The 24,766-nt window shown below is 42.6% G+C and overlaps 1 protein-coding gene across 5 annotated transcripts in view; it reads right to left on the reverse strand.

Annotated features, from left to right (window-relative positions):
* MYO1B (myosin IB) overlaps positions 1 to 24,766 on the reverse strand; it is a 178,879-nt gene that overhangs the window by 67,845 nt on the left and 86,268 nt on the right. For all 5 annotated transcript variants that reach the window (XM_080598784.1, XM_080598787.1, XM_080598786.1 and 2 more), the window contains 2 exons: positions 22,165 to 22,305; positions 8,373 to 8,488 (listed from right to left, as the gene is read on the reverse strand). In XM_080598784.1, coding sequence (XP_080454910.1) covers positions 8,373 to 8,488; positions 22,165 to 22,305 — 257 coding nt within the window. Of the gene's footprint in view, positions 1 to 8,372; positions 8,489 to 22,164; positions 22,306 to 24,766 lie in introns of those variants that run through there.

Consider the following 24,766-nt stretch of genomic DNA (forward strand, 5'->3'; position numbering starts at 1 on the left):
CAGAAAGAACGACAGCTGTTCTTAATTGCAATCTGAAATCCCATTTCTTCAGAGTACCATGCTGCCACGTTAGGGAAGGCACAAGGAAAATTTTGATCCATGTACACACCATGCATCAAATGGGATTGCTCTCGTTTCCAACAGGGCCTCTACCTGCCCTCACTTTTAAGTCTGGATCTCAAAACCGAAACACAGCAGTGTCTCCTTTAAGTACTTCTCATTCTTTCCAGTGTGCAAAAAGTCCCAACATTTTAATGAAAATCCTTTCTTAAATATAATCCAGATCCTTTCTTTAAATATAGTTACATAGAAAGCTGCACGAGGTGTTTAAAATTGTTTTTATTTCCAAGTTCTACCATCACATCAGTCAATTTCCTAACCAGAAGAATTTCAATGTGTTAAGCAGCACACAAAACGTCGGTCTGATTTCTAGCCTAGATGTACAAGAGAAAAAGCTGCAAAGGGAACAGTTTGCAATATCCAAAGACATAAAGAGCAGCCATGTATTGACAAATTTGGAGAAGTGCATTACAAAAATGAAAAATTATTCAGTTTCTCAGTATTCCTTTTCCCTGTTTAACAAAGGGCCCATTTCATTCACAACATTCAGCCGGTCATGCTGAATGCATTCCCAAGCCCTTGGTGTGCATTAGTGGGATTCGGCTTTATGTGACAGTGTGAATTAATTAAAAGAAAACCTCAGCATTCTATGTCCTAAAAATATCAACGGCATAATATGAGCTCTAGACAGAAGTTTCAGTTCCAGGAAAATGAGAGAAATGGGATCTGGCAAAAAAGTTACCATGAGTTTAGACTCCTGGAGCATTAACACACATCTCCAAATAGCCAACACATAGTATGTTTTTTTCTTTTTTTAATAATCTTGGCTTTAACAATCTAGCCAAAACGAAATGTTTTTATGCTTACAAATAAACACAGACTATCCCAAATGCACTCATATCACAAAAAAAAAAAAGAAAAAAAAAGAAGAAAGAAAAGAGAGAGATTGTCACAGATAACTAAAAACATTTGACTCTTAATCCCCAACACGACTGAAGTGAAATGTGAAAGTATGCTGTGTACAGAGGTATGGGTAAATATTTGAAAACTGTACTGAAAACAAAGTGATTTTGCTTAGGCTCTAAGCCAGCGGTTAATTCACGAAGGATCCCCCAAGATTATTTTCCTTCGTGCACCACGATGACGATTCTGGAGTTACAGAAGCATCTGGAACTGATCTCCGGTTCAGCGTTTCCCTTACAAACCCGTTCTGCTTTCAAGGTACCGATTCTTGCGTTTTTTGCAGGCTTCTCCAGCAGTGCCCAGCTCCTGGTAGCCGGCAAGGACCATGCATGGCGGCTGAGGGACAAGCGCGCGCGCGCTACCGGAGTGAGGTGGGCTCTGCGCAGGGCGAAGGGCCTTGTGACATGCTCGTGACATCACTGCCAGATGGAAAGGAAACCACCCATAAAACCCACAGATTTGGTGCTTCTGAATGGCTTTCTTGTGCCATAAACACTCCGGCAGCCCCATGCTCTGCGACTACAAACAGCACCGTGCGTTTTCCTGGTGAAAATCCCCCGTGCCAAGCTCCCAAGCCCTTACAGAGGAGGAATATGCACCGGTGCCACAAACAAAAATGTAAAGGGCCTTTTCATTTCTTAAGTTAGACAAAGCTCCTTAGAGGACAGACGCAAAGGCTCGTTCCAATGAACTTTGTAATCCAGTCTAAATGTCACGCCAGACTGTTTTAAAAATTAAAATAAAGCCCAACATTCATCTGCGCACTGCTTTCCAGGCTGTTTATACTCCTTGGGCGTTGGGTACATTTTCTGAGCCTCCTTACAGCCCCACGACCTGCTATAAATCAGTTCCGGTGTTATTAGGTATTATTACAAAATTTCACGCGATCTAATAACAGCAGCACACAAGCAGCTACTGTTCACGTTGATAAGACTACATTCACCTCGCAAGCACTGGGGTCAGATGGCTGCATAACGTGCCACCCAAACCAACTAAAACAGCCCTGCTCAGATTTCAGGAAAATGTCTAATGTATTGCTGCGTGCAAGAAAAATCTTCCTTTATGTCCTAAGCTTTCAATCTCACAAGTCTCTTCCCAAATGCTCTACAGAAAATCAGATGGCTGCTTCGAGACAGCCACATCACAGCTGCCTTCCTCAAAACTCTGCTTTCTCAGCACTTCTGGGGGCTCCTGTCAAAAAATTCAGGACATCGTGCACCCATGGGAGGTAGGCCAGCAGCCTGCAATACAACAGGCTCCTTCCTCTCAGGCATGAAGTCCTGCTGACTCTTGAAGCAAGCGTGATGTTTCACCCTCTTGTCATTTATACGCTTGAGGGATTTATCTTCATGGATATGCCATATCCAGTACTGCCACTCTGTAGAGGTCAAGAGCCTTAAGCCTGACCCCTTCCAAAGTATTTTCTGTGTTTTTTTCCTTCCGCTTTCTTCTTTCAACTCGTTCCTAGCACGGGTTTAAATATTACACACAGGCAGTCTTCCTTAACTGCTATTTATGATTTCTGTCAGCTGCAAACCCTCCCGCCCTGCCCAGTGGTTAATTTTGCCAACTAACCTTTGAAGTGATCAAAGTGATTGTCTTCCCTGACTACAAATCTCTTCAGAAATAGGCACTCTGCTGAGCCATGTGAATGAGTCCAAAGGGTGAATTTCTGGAGAAGTCAGGAATTACTAGGAATAGGAACCAGAATATTGTAAAAAGGGGGTACCATGAGCTGAGCAAAACCTTTGGGGTGTTAGCAGAGTTGTCCAAATAAAGAAGAAAGGAAAAAAAAGGCACGTGAAGATGAGGAAAGGTCAAGATGAAAAGGAAGTGTTAAAATAAACATGCAGGGTCAATGAAGGACACTAAACTAGCACAGGCTCTCACCCCACCAGCCCCTTCTACAGCAAATAAAATGTGTATCTTAAAACTGATGGCTACGGGGAATGTCTTAGTTTTACATATAGGCAACCACTACCCCTCACAGCTGAGACGTCACCATCCCTTCAGACAAAAATATTTGCTTTAAATCAATGTTGTTTTTTAAATAAAAAATGTTACCATAACCTTACTGTTTCTGAAGACATGCAATCCTGGAAAACCAACAAAAAAAGCCAGAAGCAGAACTATAACTTCTATATTCACTGCTTATACTGACTCAAAACAGTCCGGACTTGAATAAGTAACAGCCAGTTTTGCCTATTGTCAATATAACTGCAGATATGAGAATGATTTGTCCCATGAACTATTAATACATTGACCACTGAAACGAGGAACACATAATTAAGTTCCTCGTTGTAAGAGGCATCAGGTTGATATCTCTGTAGTTGCATCCTAGGTAAAGGCAGACCATTTTTCAGGACTTGTCTACAAATCTCTATATATCTGAAAGCTTTTAATGCAAAACTATCGTCTATTCAGAAAATATTTGACTCCAAAATACTAATAACAAGTAAATAAAATGTACAGCAAAATTGCCCAAGTGGAATTCAATAGACTGGCAGATCAGTCACATTTCTAGCATGCTGTCTGATAAAAATCTCCTCCAGAAATTTTACTGATGTCCCAGTTATTCATCTTAAATATATTGGTGCATCTCTTAAAAAAAAAAAAAGTGTGTTGACTACAAATTCTTACTGGCTTGCAACTTGTCGCTAGCAGTACAGTTACCACTTTCTATTTTGTTCCTCAACTTAAAATAATTTGCAATTCTAAAGTGAGAAGTTAAGGCATTTCAGACTGGGAAGGGGAGCAGAGAGCCACACCGCATGTTACCTGCCAGAGATGGAGAGCTGCTGGTAGCCAGCAGCTGCTGTTAAGATAGGAAATGCAATAAAGCACCTGCTCTGCAATCCCATAGAGCAAACCTGTTACTGGTAAGAAAGTGATACAGCACCATGACTACAAATAAATGGTACGATGAACTGCTTATTTCATATTGCCTTCGCTTTGAAGATTCCAGCAGCCGCCTTTGTCACTGGTGGAAGTCGATATAAATTAGCAAGGTAGACAGCTTGGTTGTCTCTCACGTCTAGGCTACCCACAAGGTAAGCAAAACAGCAATTACATCAACTGAAAGGGTAATTACATCAACTGAAAGAGCAGAACACAAGTGTGAGGACTGCACAAATCAAGCGGCAAATTGTTTGAGCACTGAAATGTCATACTCTGCCCTGACGAGTCAGAGACAAGTTTGATCCTGCCTCACAGATAAAGACAAAAACATTAAGGATTAACAAAACACTGGGGGAATAAATAAATAAATAAAAAGCTTGGTAAACTTCCTGCTGCAGCTATGCAAATAGCCACAGAGTAGGAAAACAAGCATTCCAGAGGCCTAGAAAAGTAACACTTTTTACACGGTGCCACAACAACAGTGAATTTAGAGAAGAATGGACTATAAAAATAAAAACTCTTTGATCCAATTTTAACCGGTATAACGTTATCCAAAATCATCTGACCAGGAACTCCTTCTGCCAGGGATCCTGTGGCTGCCTGGCCAAGATGCATTTGCAGCCTCTCTAGTTTCCAAAGAGCATTTTAAAAAGTTAAAAAAAAAAAAAAAAAAAGCCTGAAACCTGCAATTAAGTATTAACTAGCATCACCCAAGCATTGGGCACTCTTGTAGATGCTGCTGAGGAAACACAGGGTAGATGAGAAGGTGATGACTCCCCTCGTCTTTCGGATTAGGGTTAAGAAAACACATGAACAGATTTCCACTCACATGGTTTTGTGTTTCCTTCAGTGACCATGTATGGAAAAAAGTCTCGAGGTATGGATTTCCTTCACGTCATTATACACTCCTCTCCTTTTCCTTCCCTTTTCATTTTCTCACCCAGCCTGCTATTTCACTGGGACAGTTGGATTTCTCAAGCACACCCTCCCTGTCACAATCCCTCACATCCAGACGCTTGCATGTACCCCAAGCACAGACAGAAGGCCATATGAAAAACTACTGGAAAACAACCAAAAGGTGATTTAAAATCTTAATTTTCCAGAAACTCCCACACAGAGCCCTAGCTCCGGAAATGTCCCTCAGCAGTCTGCTCCAGAGACACTGATGTGTAAAGCCTGGCCACCCAACCCAGGTGGTTCTCTCTGAAATGGCAGACCTTAGAGAACGTGAGCCATCAGGTGACAACACCTTTACTTCAGACAGGAGTGTTTGGTGCCACACAGACTAGTTTCTAGAGGAATTTCATCAAGTCCAAACCACTGCTAGATTTTTTTTTTGCAATAAATTGTGCGAACTTTTCTAGCTAGCACTAGTGATCAATTAGACTGATTATTTGCCCAAAGGAGACACGGAAATAACAAACATACTATATATAGCTCCATTTACAAGCACACTTTCCAGGTCATATATATTAGCTTCCTTATGAACAACCAAGAGTTTTGGTTTGCCCATTACACAACAGGAACCAGAAGTCCTTCCCAAAGCACACTGAACTGGTGCAGTGGGCTTACCCAAAATCAGGTCTTCTGAAGAGGCCACAGCTCAATGGAGAGTCACACATCAAAGAAAACCAAGCATGTAGATCTCAACAAACTACTGTGGTTCCCCCTCCACACACACACTTGCACCAGAAGGAACACCCCGCATTGCAATGTGCCACACAACCTCTGCACTAACGCTCCTGAGCCCCGAGGACTGCAGGGTGTCTGTGGAAGCGAAGCAATCAGCTGTGCCTGAACCCTGCCCCCAGCAGTGTCCTGCTGCTCCCAGATCTGTCAACCCCAGAATCAGCTGCCAGCTCCGAGGCTGGGGCAATGCCAGGCTGGGCTGGCTGCAGCAGGACCACGCGGCCACATCTCCTGGTCCAGCCCTGTGGTCACAGAGGGGACAACCAGGCTGGTGCGAATCCTTAGGCTACCAGTACAAGGCCGTTTAGGCTTGTCCGACGTGGGGTAAGGCAGCACACGTAACACTTACTTTATGCACCTACAGTATTTTAGAAGCATCTTTTAAAGACGGTCAGAAGTTTACCAGTTTTGGAGGAGACAAGTGGTGCTCGCGTCTCCAGTTCTCATTAGCATCTTCCCACAGGTGAGAAGGAAAGCAAGGTCACCACAGGGTAACAGCTTTCAAACTACAGAAACATGAAATGAAAGCACCGCATCTTCAGAATAAACTGCAAGAAACTATTTCATAATCCTGTATTTTTAAGGATATTTTGTCTAATGGGTGTTAGAAGACAAAATCCTCATACAGAAGCAATAGCAAATAAAGAAAACCTGTGGAGAGATCACATCTGCCCCAGACAAATCAGTCTTGTAATGTTCCATGACTTGGCACTGTAACTAAACTTGCGAGGGAAACTGCCTTACTAATACACAGTCAAGATTTCCTGACATAAGTTAAAATTCAATATTTTCTCTCCCCAGCCTACTGCTCTTAAGAGTGGATTTCCAGTGCTTGGATTCCAGGAGTTCTCATTCTGAGATGGCAGCCTGACATTTTTGTTGACACAATTACTGTCATTAGCAACGAATGACATCAATGAAACTACTTCCTACTCAGTTCAGGTTCTCCTTTCTTTTCCCTGAGTCTCTCACTCTAAGCTTCTGACACCTGCCCTTACTACCTTGAAACTAATTTACATTTTAATATTGAAAGACAAACATTTTGCTAGTCAAAGTAGAATGTATATTTGATTGGATTAAGCAATGAAAAAATATGTACCGGAATGATTATTGACCATTTTTATTCTGGAAAACTCTCTCACAGGAGAAATGGAAAAGCAGAGATCAATATATTACTTTGTCCAACATGTAACCAAGTACTTCGTGCTGACTTTCAGAATGTCAGACAAACTGTTACTCCTAGGTTTTATTTTTAAAATCCTCCATCATACGCCAGCAAATTTTATGCAACTGAGCAAAGTTAGTCAAGCAGAAAGTTCTTTTAGCAAGCAACTGTGTTAATTCAGCAAGCAATTGTGCTCGCTAAACAAAGCTGTGAAGAAAATCTGAACATAGTGAAAGTTTGGATCCAAAAGGACCAAGAAAAGGACCAGAAGCTCATTTGATCTGCTTAATTGGCTGTTTGCATTTCAGCCAATGTATCTGGAGGAGTTACAGGTGAAGTATGAAGGCAAAGAATTAATCAGAATAAAATAACTTCCAGATGTCTTTCCACACATAATTTCCTTTTAATCTAAAAGCTAACACCAGAGGAAGATGCCGAAGCTTATGGCCACGTGTAGTCATTTATCCGACCACTGACCACTCCACACAGCCTCTTGAACGTGTAACTGCAAAGCGTGCTGACAACCTCACAGGATGCTGGAGGCATTTCCCTACCCCAGCATCGCGCGGGAAAGAGAAACAGCTGGCTCTAACCTCGCCACTACGACGTCTAACGAGATAAAACAATTACTACAACATACGGCCTTGAAGACAAGATGCCTCATGTCCAGCCACACCACCACACCTCGATCCAAGTCTCATCCTGTTATGGACAGGGTTTCACCAGTGCTTCTCCAGGAACTCTGACTGTGCCCGAATGATATGGGCCATGTCTGATCCTGACGGTCACCTCCCAGCTCAGGAAAGAGGCGTGACGCTGGCCAGGCCTTGGGCTTCTCTGCAGTGTGCACCCCCAGGGAGGAATTACCGAAGGTGAACAAAATCAGAATATGAGTTTATACTTACTTTTCAGCCTTCCGCTCCTAAATATAGACCTAGAATTTACATCGTATGCAAATCATATTTTGCAATATATGATCTGTATACTGGCAATACTGTATATTTGCAATACGTTTTAGCGTTACGATTTATATTACATATTTATGGCACTTTGGCTGCCCTCTTGAATTGGCTCATTTCTACCCAGAACAGACCAGAGGAGACAGTTTTTGTTCTCCCACAGATGCCATTCAGGTACGACCAATCTGTTCCACAGTCATCATGAGGGTTTTTTCATTTTTTGAACTGTGCAAAGAGAAATTAACAGTTTCAAATACCCAGAGGAATACTATGTTACTCAAACATATTTAACACTTGGAGGCTTTCACAAGGCAATCTGGACTTCGCAAGAAGTGGATTTCCTTGAAAACAGACTACTTGCAATGCAGTTACAGGAAAATGTTCTGAAATGCATGTACCAGCATCTAAATACATGAAACACAATGAAAAACATGAAAAAAAGTGTAACTCATCTCGACTTCTCTTTAAAATAAGGATGAACTTTTTTCTCTTTTTTTTTTTTTTTTTTTTTTTTTTTGCTGTGTGTGGGGGAGGGTATTATGTTTGCTTTAATCAACATAGACCTTTTGATGAGAAAGACAGCTGGCACCATCTGCTTCAGGACAGCATGAAAACTAAAGCTTCTTCACTGTACTTACATGTGGGGGCTGAGCTCGTAAAAGTTTCGGTTTCTGTATTCTTCAACTTTCTCTGGAGTATAAATGGGTAGAGGTCTGTAGGGGTTTATTGATATCACCACACTGCCAATGTACGTCTGTTGAAAGAAAAAAATGCACAAAAAATCATTGTGGATTTTTCTTTTATATATCATTCTCCTATCTACTACTTATGCAAAAAGAACAACAACAAAAAAGCCCAGTTGTAACAATGAATAAATACGTACACACATTCTGAAATGCTTTGCAGATCTCCTCACCAAACGATGTCGGATACCCAGTAAATAATTCTACAGAACGGAATGCCTCCTAAGAACATTTTTAAAACAAACTCCAATCATACAAATACTTCTCTGACTAATTTAGTTGGGGAGGGAAAGGGAAAAGGACAGAGACGTTCACGAAGAAACATGCAAACATGGCATGAGCTTCACTGCAGCCCTCGTGCCCTCATACAGAACCATGCAGAAGCGATGCTGCAGTTCAAGTGTGGAAAGAAAAATGATGCTTCATGGGCACAGATGCTACACAAACTTGCTGTTACCCATGGAAAACAGCATGGGTAATGCACTGGTTTTCCTCAGCAGCGAGCTGAATGAAGAAGGCCATTATACAGCAGCTTACCAGGCACAGCCAACCTGCCTCTGCAGCTCTCCATACCCGTCTTCAGCTGCAAGAGCCACGATCAAATACACCCGCGTGGCAAGAAATACCACAATCCCTCCACGCCCTGCCTGCAGAGACCTATCAAACACACAGTCAAACCCAAGTACTTGGTATCTCTTTCCACAGCCATGAAATGAATAAACACACCTGGGAAAACATTTTTTTTCAGTAAGTGGGGGCTCCCCTGAGGTGTAATGGCTACACACAAAAGCCACAGCTTCCCGTTATTTGGGTTACAATTGCTAGTAAATGCTGAAGAAAACCCAATGACTTTTACATAGATCTATGAGTTTAAATGGCTCCTTCCTCATGACACCTTAGCACCTCACAATCACTACTTGGACTTATCTCCACAGTTTTTCTTAGAGGGAAGTGCCATAATAAGCATTTTCTAAATGGGAACAGAGGTGGAAGGAGCCCAAGTTATTCACCAGCGGGTTTGGCAGAGTGCTGAGTCACAAACTGACAGTATTAAGTGCTGCTGCAACCCTCCCGTATCTAACTTTCACGTCTAAAGCAATTTTCTGCTAACTGCTAAACAAATCTGGTCCTAAGCAGAAAGCAAGGAGAGCAGAATTTCCTATCTGCCGCAGCACACGTATGCATAGCACGCTGTGAACTCACCTGGCATTTTCTGCCTGATTTACAGCAGGGTCGAGCAAACCAGACTGCAGCGACAAAACAAGCAGCACAAGGCTTCCAGAGACCCTCGCAGTTCTTCCTCGCAGTGTTTCCTGCCCACAGGACAAACCAGAAGCTGCCGCCGCTGACAACTCCTCGTGCAACTGCCGCTGCGACGAAACACATCGCCCCACTAACTGGGCTCTCGTCTCCCCATTCCCAAACAACGCATACTTTCCAGAGGAGAGGGGAACTGGCCAGCAATCCTTTGCTAAACATCTCCCCCACACAGCCGAGCAAGAGCAGCCCAAGAGCCCTGGAAACAAACTGGCTTCATCGAGAGCCCGTGGAAAATGTGGCGAGGGGGACCAAGCCCGAAATTGCCTCACATCTCGGTGGCCAGGCTGCGGCTCAGGAGAGGGACGGCCAAAAATCTGCCCGTGAGGGGGGCACCCCAAAGGCTACCGAGGCAGCTGGAAAACAGATTTGTGTCTTGCAAAATTTGTAGATCTTTGCTTCTTTCAAATACGCAGTCATGTGTACTTCATATACATTTTCTTCAAATGATAAATTGGTTTAGTTTTGTGGTCATCCTCCCCTCAACATAGAAAGTGTTTTCTATTTGTGCCCGTTCTCTTGCACTGAACTATAAGAAAATCCAAAAATTAGCTTTCTATAGCCAGTCTTTGCTCTGCTCTCTCTACAGCTCTGCCACTTTGCAAACCTACAAACTCTTGGCAAGAATAAGAAGCTTTCTAGTCTTCACAAGTGCATGGACACCCTCATTAGGGCTCCTTCCTGATAAAACATTACTATGTTAACTCGTTTCCTCATAAATCTTAAGAATCTGTGAATTCAGCCCATTTTGAAATCTGTGTTGGAAAGTAGAGCCGAAGACAGATACAGGCCAGATCTTGAAGTCTGTATTTAGAAACAGGAATTCTCTGCAACTCAAAGACCTGCCCTTTCCAGCTCTCCTGCTACCATAAACGCATAAAGTTTAATTGCTAAGTTTCTTGAAGCACCCTGAAATGCCAAGGCAAAGAAAGATGGGCAAAAGCAAAAAGCTTGATTTTTAATTTTGGATGCAGGCATTCAAATGAGATTTATTCAGAAGCACCTCTTCGTAGCTAAGTACTGCCTAGACAATGTATTTTGGGAGTTCAAGTCAGCTGTTTATTGTCAGACACGTACAAATACGGAGCACTTCCTAAAATACCAATATTTCAAAAGGTCGAATGACTATATAGAAACAAAGCCGTACAAATGTCCATTTTAAACTCCAACCCAAAACACGCCAAGAAATCATTGTTCTTGCTGCAAAGTTGCTTAAGAGAACTAATACACGCCCTCTTCTCCAAATGCCACTATCTCACAATTGATACCTAATAGCTCCTTGCTAGTGGTGGTCTGTGAGATTCCACAGAGCTGGGATAAACAGATCCAGAAAAGCGCTTTCCCACATAACATCTGCCTTCCCACCAGACCTCTATGATAAACAAACAAAATAAATGGCTCAAACCCTTGAGTGAGCAACAAGCTCAGAAACATTCCAGCGCTGGAAGGAGAATACCGAGGAGTAGCAGGAGACCGTAGAGTGGCCCCCCAGGGACTGCAGAGAGCCTTTATTTTCCCTGTTTAAGGAAAAAGCGAAACCCCAGAGGAACAGCCTCATGATGAAAGCACCGAGCACAGTCAGGAAATTTGATTTCTCTCTTGGCTTTGCCACGGTTTTCTTATGCGAGTTTGGACACGATCTGTTGTCTCCTCAGGTTTTGCTAACGAGAGACTCTTGATTACACACCTTCCTCTAAGTATCTCCTTTATTGCAGTAAGTCACAAAGGCAAATTCTGCCTCCTTGGCGCGTTTGTCCAGATCCTGGAACAAAAGGACTCTCACTTGTGCTTTATCAGTGAATCAGCCGCGTAGCACGGTAACACTGCCGGGCACTAACACTGCAGCTGTGGAAAAGAGCATTCAAATTTCTGTCAGGTCAAATGGCAACACATCCTGCATTCTTCATCAAAGCGACACAGACAACTCATTCCTGTGAAATTAAGGGCTTAAGACCTTGAGCAGAAGAAAACGTTAAATCACAATCCAACGGGAAAAGGAGGCAATGTTTGTCACGTTGAGCCTCCGTCCTGTTGAAGATGCAATTTCTGAGACCCTTTGATGCCTAATTTTTCCCTCTAGGAGTGAAAGCAAACCTAACATGTTGCCCGGGGTAAGGTGTTACTGCTACTTCAAGCTTGTCCGTGCCTTTCTGGCCCAGCAGCTGTAAGACTAGGCTGAGAAGATGCCTGAGAGAGCAAGACTGCAGGAGGCTCCCACCGGCACTCGGTGGAAAACCCATGGGGCACCAGCCTCTTCCCAGCCAAAGGCTGGGGAAAGCTACTGCTGGAAACTGGCAAACTGCCTGAGACGCCTGTGTACCTTTGCAGCCATGAGGCTGCACAAATCTTGCAGAGAGCCCAGCAAAAGGTCCCGAAACACCTCTGCAGCCAGGAAGCGCATAAGCTGTGGTGAAATCCAACGCACAGGGACGAGGCAACGCAAGTCAGCTCGAGAAGAGGAGCTTTCAGAAAACCACTGGCACAACTTATGGGAGAACATTTCACACCCTGGCATACAGTATATTAATAAAGCCATTTTCCCCAACAAAGTTAACCTTGCAATAGCCCAAGGGTACAGAAGAGAGGAGACTACAGCTGCAGAAGCCAGGGAGCATTATCAATGGCAGTCAAAGCTGTAGAACAGGAGCTGCAGAGCCAGGGCTGTCATGCCAGCGTATCTGTGACAGCTTTTCTGGACCTGGGGCATTCTACACAAAGCTTAAAATCATTGTGTGTCTGCACTGACTCACTACAAACCTTCTGGAAGCATACATTTGGCAGCTCTGTTAGAAACAAACCCCCTGCTTCTTGCCCTTGGTAGCATGCAACAGTCCAGAAAAATAACTGCTGCAAAAATGACTCCTGCTGCAAAATGCCCAATCGGTACAGGGCCCTGCAAGTACGTTAAAAGTGTGCTAAATTCCCAGGGCCCAACAAGGCTGCTCAATTTATCTGTGTATTTTTCTTTTAAATGCTGTAGCACAGAAACAGAAAACAGATTCTAGTAAAATAAGATTGTTAGTGGGGACACAGGTAATTCAATTTATGCAGACCGACTTTAATAGCCCAGATACGCACCCTGCCCATTCCTTTAGTGATTAGGCTCAAAAGTACTGGGTGGCTATGATTTTGAACAGTTTCAGATCACTAAAACAATTCACTGAAATTAAAAACATTAAAGTAAGATCAAAGAGAAGTGTGACTAGATTTTTTGGAAGGAATCCAGAACTAACGCTTGGGCAGCACTGATTTTATATATATATATGTGACATCAGCAAGAATGTATTTCTAATTTACTCATTTTAATTTATATTTTGCCTGAGCGGTTGTGGTTCTGGATTTTGCCAACTCATAAGCACATGTGCTGCTGCATGCTCAGAACAGCTGAGGCCAAGGAGACAGCAGACGCAGAGGCAGCCTGTACTTACATGTTCTCAGCTTTCTGAACCGTCTCAAATGCAGACAGAACCTGTCAAATTTAACACTGCAACGCTGCTCCGTAATAAAGCTTCTCATTTTAATAAATATTAGCAGCTAGATCAGTACCATCTCAAAATATCATCTGTTATTTGAACAATCACGGCGTGTGCTCAAATTTGTTTTTCGTTGTGGCTGGCCACAAAAAGAAAAAATAGATAAATGCACTCTGCTTTTGGACCCTTGCGTTTTTCATGTCTGGAACACCTGCAAAGTTGAGAGAGACTAAGTTTGAAAAGGAGAAAAACAGTATCAGGCAGACTAAGAGCAAAAACGTCTTAGAAGCTTGTTTCTGGGACTTTTACTGTGGTACTGCGTATCACAATGTAGGTGTTTTTACAGTTTGGTGGAGAGGGATGGGCTGGGTACTTGAACAACACACAAACAAACAAGCTACAGTTTCATCCTACAATTTCCATCCGGGGGTTTTCCGGCACTGCTTCCTGAAGGCATGCAGACAATAAACTCCACCTGTGATCCAAGCCGCGCAGCTGCACTCTGCGCTGAGCCAGGGCTGGGTAGTGCTCCTCGTGCCCACGGGGAGCCTCGGTCCACGCTGCCCACAGCACTCCCGTGGAAGCACGGCCACGAGTAGAGCCTCTGGGCACCTCCTGCAAGCGCGGCCCCAGGATCTCAAAGAGCAACGATCATGTGGAAAGACCAGAGCTAATAACATTTTAGCTCCTCGATGAGGAGCTTCTATGAGGTTTTTCTAGAAAAAGCAGAATAAACAACTGTGCTTTGAGTCCTCAAATTAGCATTGCCTGGCAAATACAGCATCTCTCCAAAGCTCCTGATCAGCTCTGAAATGGCTGCAATAATTGGTGAGATGTTACAGATAAGGAAGCCAGTTTCCATCGCCCTCACTCGAAGAGAAGCCAATGCTAAAAATGTACTTTTCCAAAGTCTAGTCTGTGGTAAACTGAAGATGCAAACCAGACTGTCATACTTAGTTTTACTCACTCTCCAGAGAGAGGGAAACCTCTTAAAATCTCCTTCTCCTTGATACTCCTGAGTACTTCTCACTCTTGTTTGGACTCATTTCTAATTACGTTTGTATAAGTGAAGAAACAGAATACTGGATTTCTGAACAAACACAACTTATATCCCCCACGATGACTAAAGCAAGGCTGGAGACCACCCTCCTGGACATTACATTTTAGCCCCAGGAACACACTGGGCAAAGTCAGTATGTTGGAATAGAGAAGAAAAAAACCAATCCTGGTAAGATACCATATGCATTTAATGCATTTATTAACCATGACTGGCAACATCATAAAACCTGGACAGGACAGAAAAAACTTAGTAGAAGTACATAGAAGAGCACTCGATGACTCCCTGAACTTGGGAAGAAAAAAAAAAAATCAAGCAAAAGAAGAAACTGTGTCAACAGCTGAAGTAAAATAATCTCACTGATAGAGGAGAGAAACTTCACCACTAGTATACATCCCAAATATATTGGCATAAACCAAACATGTCGATGGCCGATTTAATAACTCAAGACACAAAGCTCAGACAGGTACCACAAAGGCAGAATTGCCTACCTATATCCCACAGCAAACAAAAATGACACGGGCAACCTGTGTCAAAAAGGATAGCAAACTGCTACGATACTCCGCTACGGGCTTGATCCTGCAAGTCCCTGTGCAAAGAGCAGCCTGAACAAGCTGCAGGCAGCCTGCACCGACCGGGATCCAGCCCTTAATTGCACTGCAATCAGATTTAGAGCCCTGAAGTAACAACAGAGCCTCTTCCAGAGAAAGACACAGAAGCATGACAAGTTGAAGCAAGTACTTAAAGAGGATGCATGTGCAGAGATTATCGTGTTTCTCTCCTAAGTTTCTGGAGGGCACAGACTTTTCTCTGCTGATCACCGAAGAGTGCTGCTAACCTCACGATCATCATGACAGGCTCTAATGTTGTTAATAATGAGGCAGATTAATCACCTCAACCATCCACCCCTCTGACTGCATTCGGATGTTTTTATGCAAATAAGCAGAGTTCCTATACAGGATGCAATTACAGGTGGCATCTGTAAAGTAGGTGATGGAGAAGTCAGCCCAAAGCAGACTTGAGAAATTTTAAGGAAAGCATTTAAATACCCTGGAACATCAATGTTTGCTAACTTTGGGAAAGATAAGGACTTGTTTTCATAAGCAAACAGCAACTGGAGATTGGATAGAGTCTGTGCCAAGAAACCTCCCGTCTCAACGTGCACAAGAAACAATAGCAGAAAACATTAAAGAGAGGACTCAGTCCAAAACATCCCATTATTTCTGTATGAATAAAAAGGGGGGAGACACCATATTTTTACAGTACTTGGGCATTTTTGCTGCTATTTGCCAATCTTTCATTAATCTTCCATTTGTGTTTCGTGTAACATGCACCGAAATCACCAAGAAGCGCCCCAGAAGCCTTCATCACCTTAATGAAGGAACACGCAGCGTTCTGGGGGCAGAGCCAGCTCTGTAGCAGTTGCGGGGGCCCTATGGGAGGCATTTCCCACACCACCCTCTCTCTTTTTTCAAAGTGCCGCATCAAAGAGACAAGAAGAAGGAATGTATAGGGAAGAAGACCTCTACGCGCAGCCCACAATATCCACATTATTTTCTGTGATCCTTACTCATGTTTTCTTACTTCCTTATGAGGATAGTGCATACAGCCCTACAAATAAATGCCTCCGCTGCCACGCTCAGCATCGTGGGTGCTGTACAAAAAGAAAAGGAAACAAGGCAATGCCTTGAGATAAGCAACTTTCCTCCCACAAGGTACCTCAAGGTTAAAAGTAACCAACCTGCTGGCTGCAAGCATCTTTACTCCAGGCAAGTGATCGAGTTGGTTTTACTGGGGTGGGCTGATGTGAAGGGCCAAGAGGATTTCTGATGCGATAACGAGCAAAGCAAGTTTTATAGGGAGGCAGAATACTTCTTATTAGACTGCGAGATATCACTGGAAAAGATGTGCCTGGGGCACACAAATCCTTCTCCGCATCCGAAGCGGCAGGCTTCAAGGCCCTCGCCTGTGGCAGCTGCAACAATATTATTGCTGCAAGCCAGTATCTTCCCTCCCGAGGGAAACTGTGGAGGCACCGCTGGGAAAATTGTTTAATCCGGCAGAGGCGTCCCCCGAGGGAGGAAGAGAAAGATCTGAGGAAGCTTGGGTCCCCTGGGCTACCACCGGGGAACAGCAAGTGCACCAGTGAAGACAGCTGGACTGAAAGCTGCTGTGCTCTGGCTATTAGACACTCCTCAGCTCTAAGAAGGATTCTTCACAAAGAGATTGATCAGGAACTGGCTGGCTCTCGGGAACGAGCTGTCACACACCATGCAGGGGCCCTCTGCTCTCACCTCCAGCACCCAGCCCTATCCCAGTGCTGCGCTACACAGCTCTGGTCCCGGACTCTTCAGGTGTCCCTTTCCCCACGCAGACACCACCGCCAAATCTGCATGAGCCCTTCAAAACCGACCAAGGACTCCACCCAGCCTCACAAACAACCTGTAAAGACCGACAGGATTATGCTGGTATGATCCAGAAGGTAATGAAATGGAGAACAAAACTGAATTTCAACCAGCGTGTTGCAAATAAAATTTACCCAGCCGGCTGCATTTGATGTAACCCACTACCACAAACCCCTGTTCTTCGCAGCACCAGTGGAGTTATACAGAGGGATGATCACGCCAGGCCGATTCAGATCGAGACAATGGATCTCAGTCATGTATTTCTGTCTTTCACCCTCTTCTTTCAAATGTAGTAGCTGGAAGATCTGATAGGGGTGCAGCAGAACAAAGCCGCTGGGCTTGACAGCAATTCAGTAAACTCCCAAACACTGTAAGGTAGCTAAAAAAAAGGCGGGAATAAATAACAGACACAGTCGAGTAAAGCCAAATCAGAAACAAAAAGGCTACCCCCAAAACATCCAAACAATAGAGATCACCAGAAAGCACCTCAGCCGGCAGTACAAGCACACCACAAGCCAAGCTACCAGAAGGCAGTCACAAGGATGCTACCTCAAGCAGCTAACACTGAGTTATTATACTGGAATGCCAAATATTTAATAGTTCAGTGATAAAACAACATGTGTTCAGTACCATAAGACTGTTCTTGCCCAAAGCGGCCCACAAGCTCCACGTGCAGAAAATACAAATTAAATGCTGACATCAGAGAAAAATTCTGTTTTGTTAAGAGAGCAAAAAGCAAACAAACATTTTGTTGTCATGAACAAAATGTTGACCTCTGCAGCTCTGGGAAGACTTCAAGAAACAACATAACTGCAGGAAAAAATGTGCAGGGCAGCAGAATAGAGCGAGCTCTGGCCTCTGAAGGCTGCCTCCCATGTGCCCACGCAGCACCGCTCCCCTCCAGACTGCTCACACCTCCCTTGCCACTTCCCCAATCCCCTGACCCTTCAGATAAGCGACATGATGTTTTTCCTGCTTGCTCACTGCATGGCCCATGAATCACATTTCACTCTGTGTTAAGGAAATTCACGCAGACTTTTGTTACCGATACTTACAGAATTGAACTTTTGCAAGAAAAGTGATTTTATCAATGAAAAGTTTAAGAGTTGCAAAAATAGTATCATAAACTATTACAGCTTTTTAATGAGTTTTTTCTTGGTCAGACATACCCCAGGCATTTCTAGACATGACTAAACTCCAAGATTCCCATTCCCAATTAATGCACGCACTACCCCAAAGCCACTCAGCGTGAGATTACTGCCGAATCTGATGGTCTTTAGGAGGGTGATTGGCCCTGCTCCAGCTCCACCAGCCTTCATACTTATTTTTACAGGCACAGCTTCCAGCTTCGCGCTCTGGTATGCAGCCTAACACCCAAGTCCATTAAACTTTCTATGAAATACACATAAAAATGAACAACGGGCGATCAAGCCGTAGTCTGTTCTCTGGCTGGTAAGAGAACTGGTACTTTTTTTCCCCCCGTTTGCACCATGGCACATGAGAAATTTGAAACGCTGGCTCTTAGAGCTTATCCACAAATGTGTCCTTTGGTATTGACATCCAAAGAGGAACCAGTCAGTCTGCACAGCAGCCTGCTGGCCTAAGAAAGCACTTCAAACACAGTCAGGGAAGAGAAGTGCAGTTATACCTCTCCTTTCCTCAAATCTGGGACCCGTCTGCCTACTGGTTTAAGAGGTGCTATTTTTCATGCATTGCATCCTGCATCAGACCCATCCCAGGAATGAAAACTCAGCTAATTTTCCTGAAGGGCTTACAAGCAGTCATGCCCAGGGTGGTGAGAGGACCACCAGGGACCCAGATGAATGCTGGATGCTCTTGCAAGGGGAATTCTTGGGGAGAAGACCTGGCATTTCAAACGGATGAATGGAGATGGCATTAGGATTTCCATCGCTGAACATTCAGCATCAAACATAACTACTGTGAAAGAGACTAGAAAAGACAAAATTCATATTTATTATTTTTACTGGAGCCTATTTATTTTGTCATCTTTGGCTACGAGGGAGATTTGACACCGTTCACTGAAGGCTTGACCTGACACACATCTACCCGTGAAGGCTGGGTAACACGATTATGCAATGTCTGGCCAACTTTAAAGTATTTTCAAAACCATCCATGTTACGGGTCTCATTCCTCACAACAAGCCCCTTTGAAGGTTATAACTGCAAGTCCGTTTTAAAACTAACATATGCTGCACAGACACAGCTGTCAGCCTACAGAAAACTGCTTAAAACCTAATGTTGACAGAGCTGTGGTCAACTGCTGTAGAAACATTTCAGTCCATTCATATGGCTTTAGTTTGACTTAAACTTTTAAATGGAGACAGGATTTTTTGTAATGCTACAGCTGGGCACTGACACACGGGCTGAGCTTAAAACACAACCTGAACCACAGGAGGCTAAACCTACTTCTATTGCCCTCTGAAGGGATCCTGAGGGATCAACTTTTGTAGCTTGTTAGAGCTGCAGAGATCTGCAGTCTTTGTTAAGCACCAACAGTAGCTCTTCAATGGCCTAATTCAGTTTCTCCAGGACAGCACGCAAACTACGGATTTTACATGGTAAATCAAACATTACTTCCAGATGTAACAAAGGCTTCATTGTGCTCGTCTAAGTCTAAAAACAGAAATGCAAAGCGTGCTTTCCACGAGTGAGGTTTGGGGAGAAGAAAGTGGGTGACAATAAGGGACAGGGAGAGAAGAGTTTGTGCGTGAGAATTAATGCACGATTGCTGTAGCGATCACCCTTCCAACTAGTCCATACTTCAGCAAACTTTTAGAACAGTAATAGTGGAATGAAGTTTGCAGGGCAGCAGAATTCAACTGACACGAAAAGGAGATATCCCTTGAGTGATTTGGTAATTAAAACCCTGCAGCATCCCAAACTCAGTAACTTGTCGACTTGGTAACAGCAGGTGGCACAGACTTAAACAGCGATTCTTTTCACTGCTGATGTACAAAATGTTTTAATACTTGCAAAGATCTGCAGCATTTTGACTTTACAGCGTGGATTCACAAACAGTACTTGTAAGACCTTAAAAAAATAAATAAATCACATGATCAAACAAAACTGGAGATAAAAAGGGCAAAAGATATTGTAACAAACTACAAGGGAATGATTCAGCTAGCAAAAAAAAAAATCCTTTGTTTTTGGCAGCAGTTCAAGCTTCTCAACAGAGCATGTTTAAGTATTAGTCTTTCCCACCTGCAAGGCAAAGGATCCTACACTGCTAGAGGAAAGTGACACCTTGTATCACCTGCCAAAGCACATAATACAGCTAATTACACTGCACCTCAGTGCCAGGCCGGGCAGAATCAGAAACTCAAGGAAATACAGGTTTCAGTGTCATTGCCTCAAAGAACCATGTGTTTGAACACGGCTGTCAGCTGGTATGTAATAGGTGATAAAAATAAAACAGATTACCCATTTGTCGTTCAAACTGATTTCTTTCAAGAAAAAGCTATCCGGTCTAAATTCTATAAAAACATGCAGTTAAATACGTTAAATCCGTAGCAGTTTACATAGGAAGTCTTGAGCAATCCACTCCCGTATGGCTTATGGCAATCCTTACTAAGAGACTGCACATCTAGGGTACCCTCACAGGATAGGTTTGTATCCTTAACACTTGAGATGAAACTTTCAGGTATGACTGGGCAAGGCAGAACTGCCATCTTCAAGCTTTAGGCAAATGCCTCCATTTTCTTCCCTTCTCCTTCGTATTTTCTCAAGCTAAAGTGGAATGAAATGATTCAGTAACACCCATTTTAGTGTAGGTATTAGGAATACAGCGTTAACCCTAAAACTGAAGTCCACTATACAAGCCACCAACTGAATAAAACTCTGAATCCCAGCAGAGGCAGCCACTGCAGCTGTTGACTACGAAGGGCTTACCACGAGCAGGATGAAAGTGCAGCAAAGAGGAGCCTGATACCTACCTGCCTGTATCAGCGCCTAAGGGTTAGCAAAAGGGAACAGGCTACATCTTCAGGGAACAAGAAGAAATTTAAGACAATTTTTTGGAAATATCTCTCTCAGAGGTATCGTGGAGATTTCTTTAACCCATTTTGAAAGGAATCTTTCTTTCCATAAACACAGACCTTTCTGGTTTCTTCTCTAACAAGGTTTTTATGGATCCCAAGAGTCCTTGTCTTACTTTAATTTTCTAGTTAAATTGTCAGTCCAAACATGAAGAGCAAGTAAATGGAAGTGATACACGAGCACATACACACAACTGTATTTTGCCAAGCTAGTATCTACAGAAAAGGAAACAGGCATGGTTGAGAAGGAAAATTACTCTGGAAGAAAGATGCAGCAGAGAATAAATTGCAGAGGTGCAAAAGCACAGATTACAACAAAGTAAAAATAAAACGGGATAGAGGAAGCAAACAAAAATAACAGATCCTCCCCTACTGGAGGTTGGAAAGGAAAAAAGCATAATGAAACCATGAAGATCTGATTGCTTAGCAAGAAGGGAAAATATAGCCAACACTAAAAATTAAAAGGGGGAAGGGTTATAATCAAACACAGAACAAGTCTATTTGATTGTAATAAACCGCAGACAATTGCTTGCAGATCATAGCCATGCTTGGACTTAAACATTGCAGCTTTACTCTTGAAAGACTTATCTTTCTCTAGAGGTCTTGAAAAGCCTCTACAAATCATTAAGTTCCTACACCCGCAGCAGTGTAATAGACACAACGCTACGCACATTTTAACAAAAACAGAACAAAGAGAGATGAAGCAGGAAATGAAAGGCTTAACTGGAATCACAATTTGCCTCTTCATTCCCAGCCTGTGCTTCAGCTGTCGGTTTACAACCTCTCTCCTATTGATCATCATTCAAAGATTAATAGGCCTGAAGATTTTGATTACTCCCACATATACCCAAGCTCATTGTTACTAGTTTAAAATCAAACCAATCTAATGAACATTTTTTTTTCATATCAAAGGCAACAGGCAACATTTAAGGTAGCCCTAGCATATTCCAAGCATACATTGTTTGTACATCAGCCTGCTCCAACATCCGGGAAATGCCTTCCCTGGAAGCTGCTTATTTGTAGCTGCTTCGCCCTCTAACAAAAGTAGTATCAAAATCAATGTTACCATCAGTTTGGAACAGTTTCTTATGAAAATTGGACGCCCACCGTGTTGTGCAATGGGGAAGAACAAAAAGGAAAAACATCCCAGATGGAAAAGATCATATACAAATAATGTAGTATGGGAAGGTCTACAGCTTTTAAAAGAGATTTAAAAGGTGTTCTATATATATTTATTTTTTTTAAATAGAAAGGTTAAAATATCCCTAATGCAATAGTCTATGTTCAGATATTCAGTCTATGTGCATCCTTGTAGATACACGTGTATTTCAATAATGGCAACACAGGTCCCATAGGAAGTTATTTGTTAACGTATACTCACATATACTTCACTGTGATCAAAGCGCTTTTTCAGATTATCGATGAATGAATCTTCATTAAGTGGCTCTAAAAGAACCATATCTCCCACCCCTATCATGTCATCTAAAAGTGACGTCTTGACCTCCATTTTGGCCATTTTCTCCTGCAAAGAGAGAAAGGATTTAAAAAAAGAGCAAAGTTAGCTCAAGATTATTCTAATTATTCACAGGCATTAACCACTAATACTACTTAAGATTCACAAGTAAAAACCCATCAAACCCATCAAACGACACTTCTTTAAAACAGTTTTTCTAAGTAACATTTTAAAAGTCATTCTATCTACCCAAGCAGTTTATGCAATCCCAAAACTTTTAAATCTGACATTCGATAATGTCTTCCAGGTCACAATACATTAAATATGAAATCGCATGAAACAGCAGTGAAGACCAGTGGGCACCACATCCAGATCTTTTGAATGGCTTTAACGCAACGTGCAAGTACGCACAAACTCGAGTTTACCAAAAGCTCCATCAGCATCTATAGTGCCTCAAATCAGGATATTGAGGAATCTAAACCCTAATCTGAATTTCTTTCTCCTCCGTACCTGCATTTCTCCAATCTGATCAACGTTTAAATGGAAATCAACCAAGTGAACTCAGAGACAAAACCACACTATTTTATCTGAATTCTTGAACGCCATACTCTAAGGTGCCTGTATTCCAGTGTACTGCTGCTCTTGGTTATTAAATTATTTAATTTTCCAACAGACTCGATCAAGTTATGTATTTATTTGTAATTTTATTGCTTAAGAGAACACTGTAGCCCAGGAGCAACAATCCAGCTGGTGAGCAGAGACCGCATCTACGTAACTGGAGTGGCAAAAGGCAGATGCAGGACTAAAACAGCAAACTGGGATCAAACCAAGTAACCAACGCCGATAAAGTAATTCAGATGAAGAAGTCAAGGTGGAGCCAGAACTCAATACCAATCTGATCTTCCCAGCTGCTTGTCCTTCCGATCCAACTGTTAGAGGAGATTAACCGAGCCCTCTCAAGAGCTCCAGGCACATGGACACTGCTGTCAGCCTTCACAGTGAGGCTCAAAAATGAACGTATTGGCAGTGGCTGCCAGCAGACATAGAACCAGAGGTGGGGCAACAGCTTTGCTGACAACACAAACCAAGAACCGACTACTGCACAGCTGCACTTATACAAAGCAAAGAACTTGACCAGCCAGCTGTAATCTCCTTGCAATTAAATGCTACCAAGCTGTCACTGCTCCCCACAACACTGTAGCACATTTTAAGTATTTTTTCCTCATTTTTCAAAATGTCTTGTAATAGTTAGTACTTCATTCAACCAGCATTAACTCACCATTGCAGCTATCCATCCAATAGCTAATTTAAAACGAGTGAAGCCTTTTATCTCCGGCTTGTGTCCACAGCCACCGCATGACTGTGTGCCATTTGGTTTTTGAGCAGCGAGTGACATTTGAGGGACATTAGATCAAGACTTAAGTCATGTTTGATGTTTTTCCAAATTCAACGAAGAGAAGCACAGCTCCCCAGGCAGCTAAGGGAAGCGCTACAACAAGATCCCCAACCTGAACCAAGCCTGGGAATTACTAGAAATTCACATGGAAATGCAAAAACAGTGATGAACTATGGTAACCAACCAAAGCTGAGTCAACTCTGCTAAACAAACAAGAGAGTATTTGTTTTAAACACAAACATTGGACAACTCTATTTTTTAATTTTTAGAGAAAAGGTCTTTTGTTCTTAAAAGTTCACCTCTATGGAGCACCAAAAAATATTTAAAACGTTCACAAAATCCTTCCAGAGGTATCACTTTAATTGATGCATCCCATTAAGAGAAATTCATTAAACTAGCAGTCTTGCGTCAATAACCTAATTACTTCCCAAACAACAATTCATGTTCACATCATTTTTGAAGACTGAAAAAAAAAAAAGTCCTCCTCAAGTATGGAACTTATTTGAATTGGGTTTGTAGCCAAAAAGGAAAAAAAAAAAAAGGAAAAAAAAAAGCTAATATAAAAATCCTAATATGGGCAATTGCAACCTAAAATTTAGGTTCTAAATAACATACCTCATCTACCATTGTGAAATTACATACCACCTACCACACTTCATGCATCACTGCTTGGGAATTTCAAGACCCAGAGCAGCCAGACCCATCAGGAACACTCTGGCATCCCCAACCTCAGAGGCACATATTGCAGAAGAGGTGCACAAAGGCACCATGTCTACAACTACAAGCTGAATCAGAAAGTTGTCTGCATATATTAACTCATCTATATATTTAAAAAGTTAAATTTTATCGTCAAATGATTATTTTCAGCTTTTCTTCCACAATAATTTAGAATTATATGATGGTAAAAATATCCATCAACTTGAGTGCTAGAAAATATTACAAGCGTAGGTGATGAAAAGTGGACAATACGCCCAGACATCTTGTTTAAAGCTGAATTGTCAAAATCATTTGCAAAAGCTTAGCCTTTACAAAATATCCATTAAATCAGCCTCATACACTGGTACGTCACGTCACTGAAGAATATTCTGCCCTACCAATGCCTGCCACCACCTTGGTGGAATCCAAACCGAAACC

Source organism: Anser brachyrhynchus (genome assembly GCF_964034855.1).
Source record: "Anser brachyrhynchus genome assembly, chromosome: 7".
NCBI classification, from domain to species: domain Eukaryota; kingdom Metazoa; phylum Chordata; class Aves; order Anseriformes; family Anatidae; genus Anser; species Anser brachyrhynchus.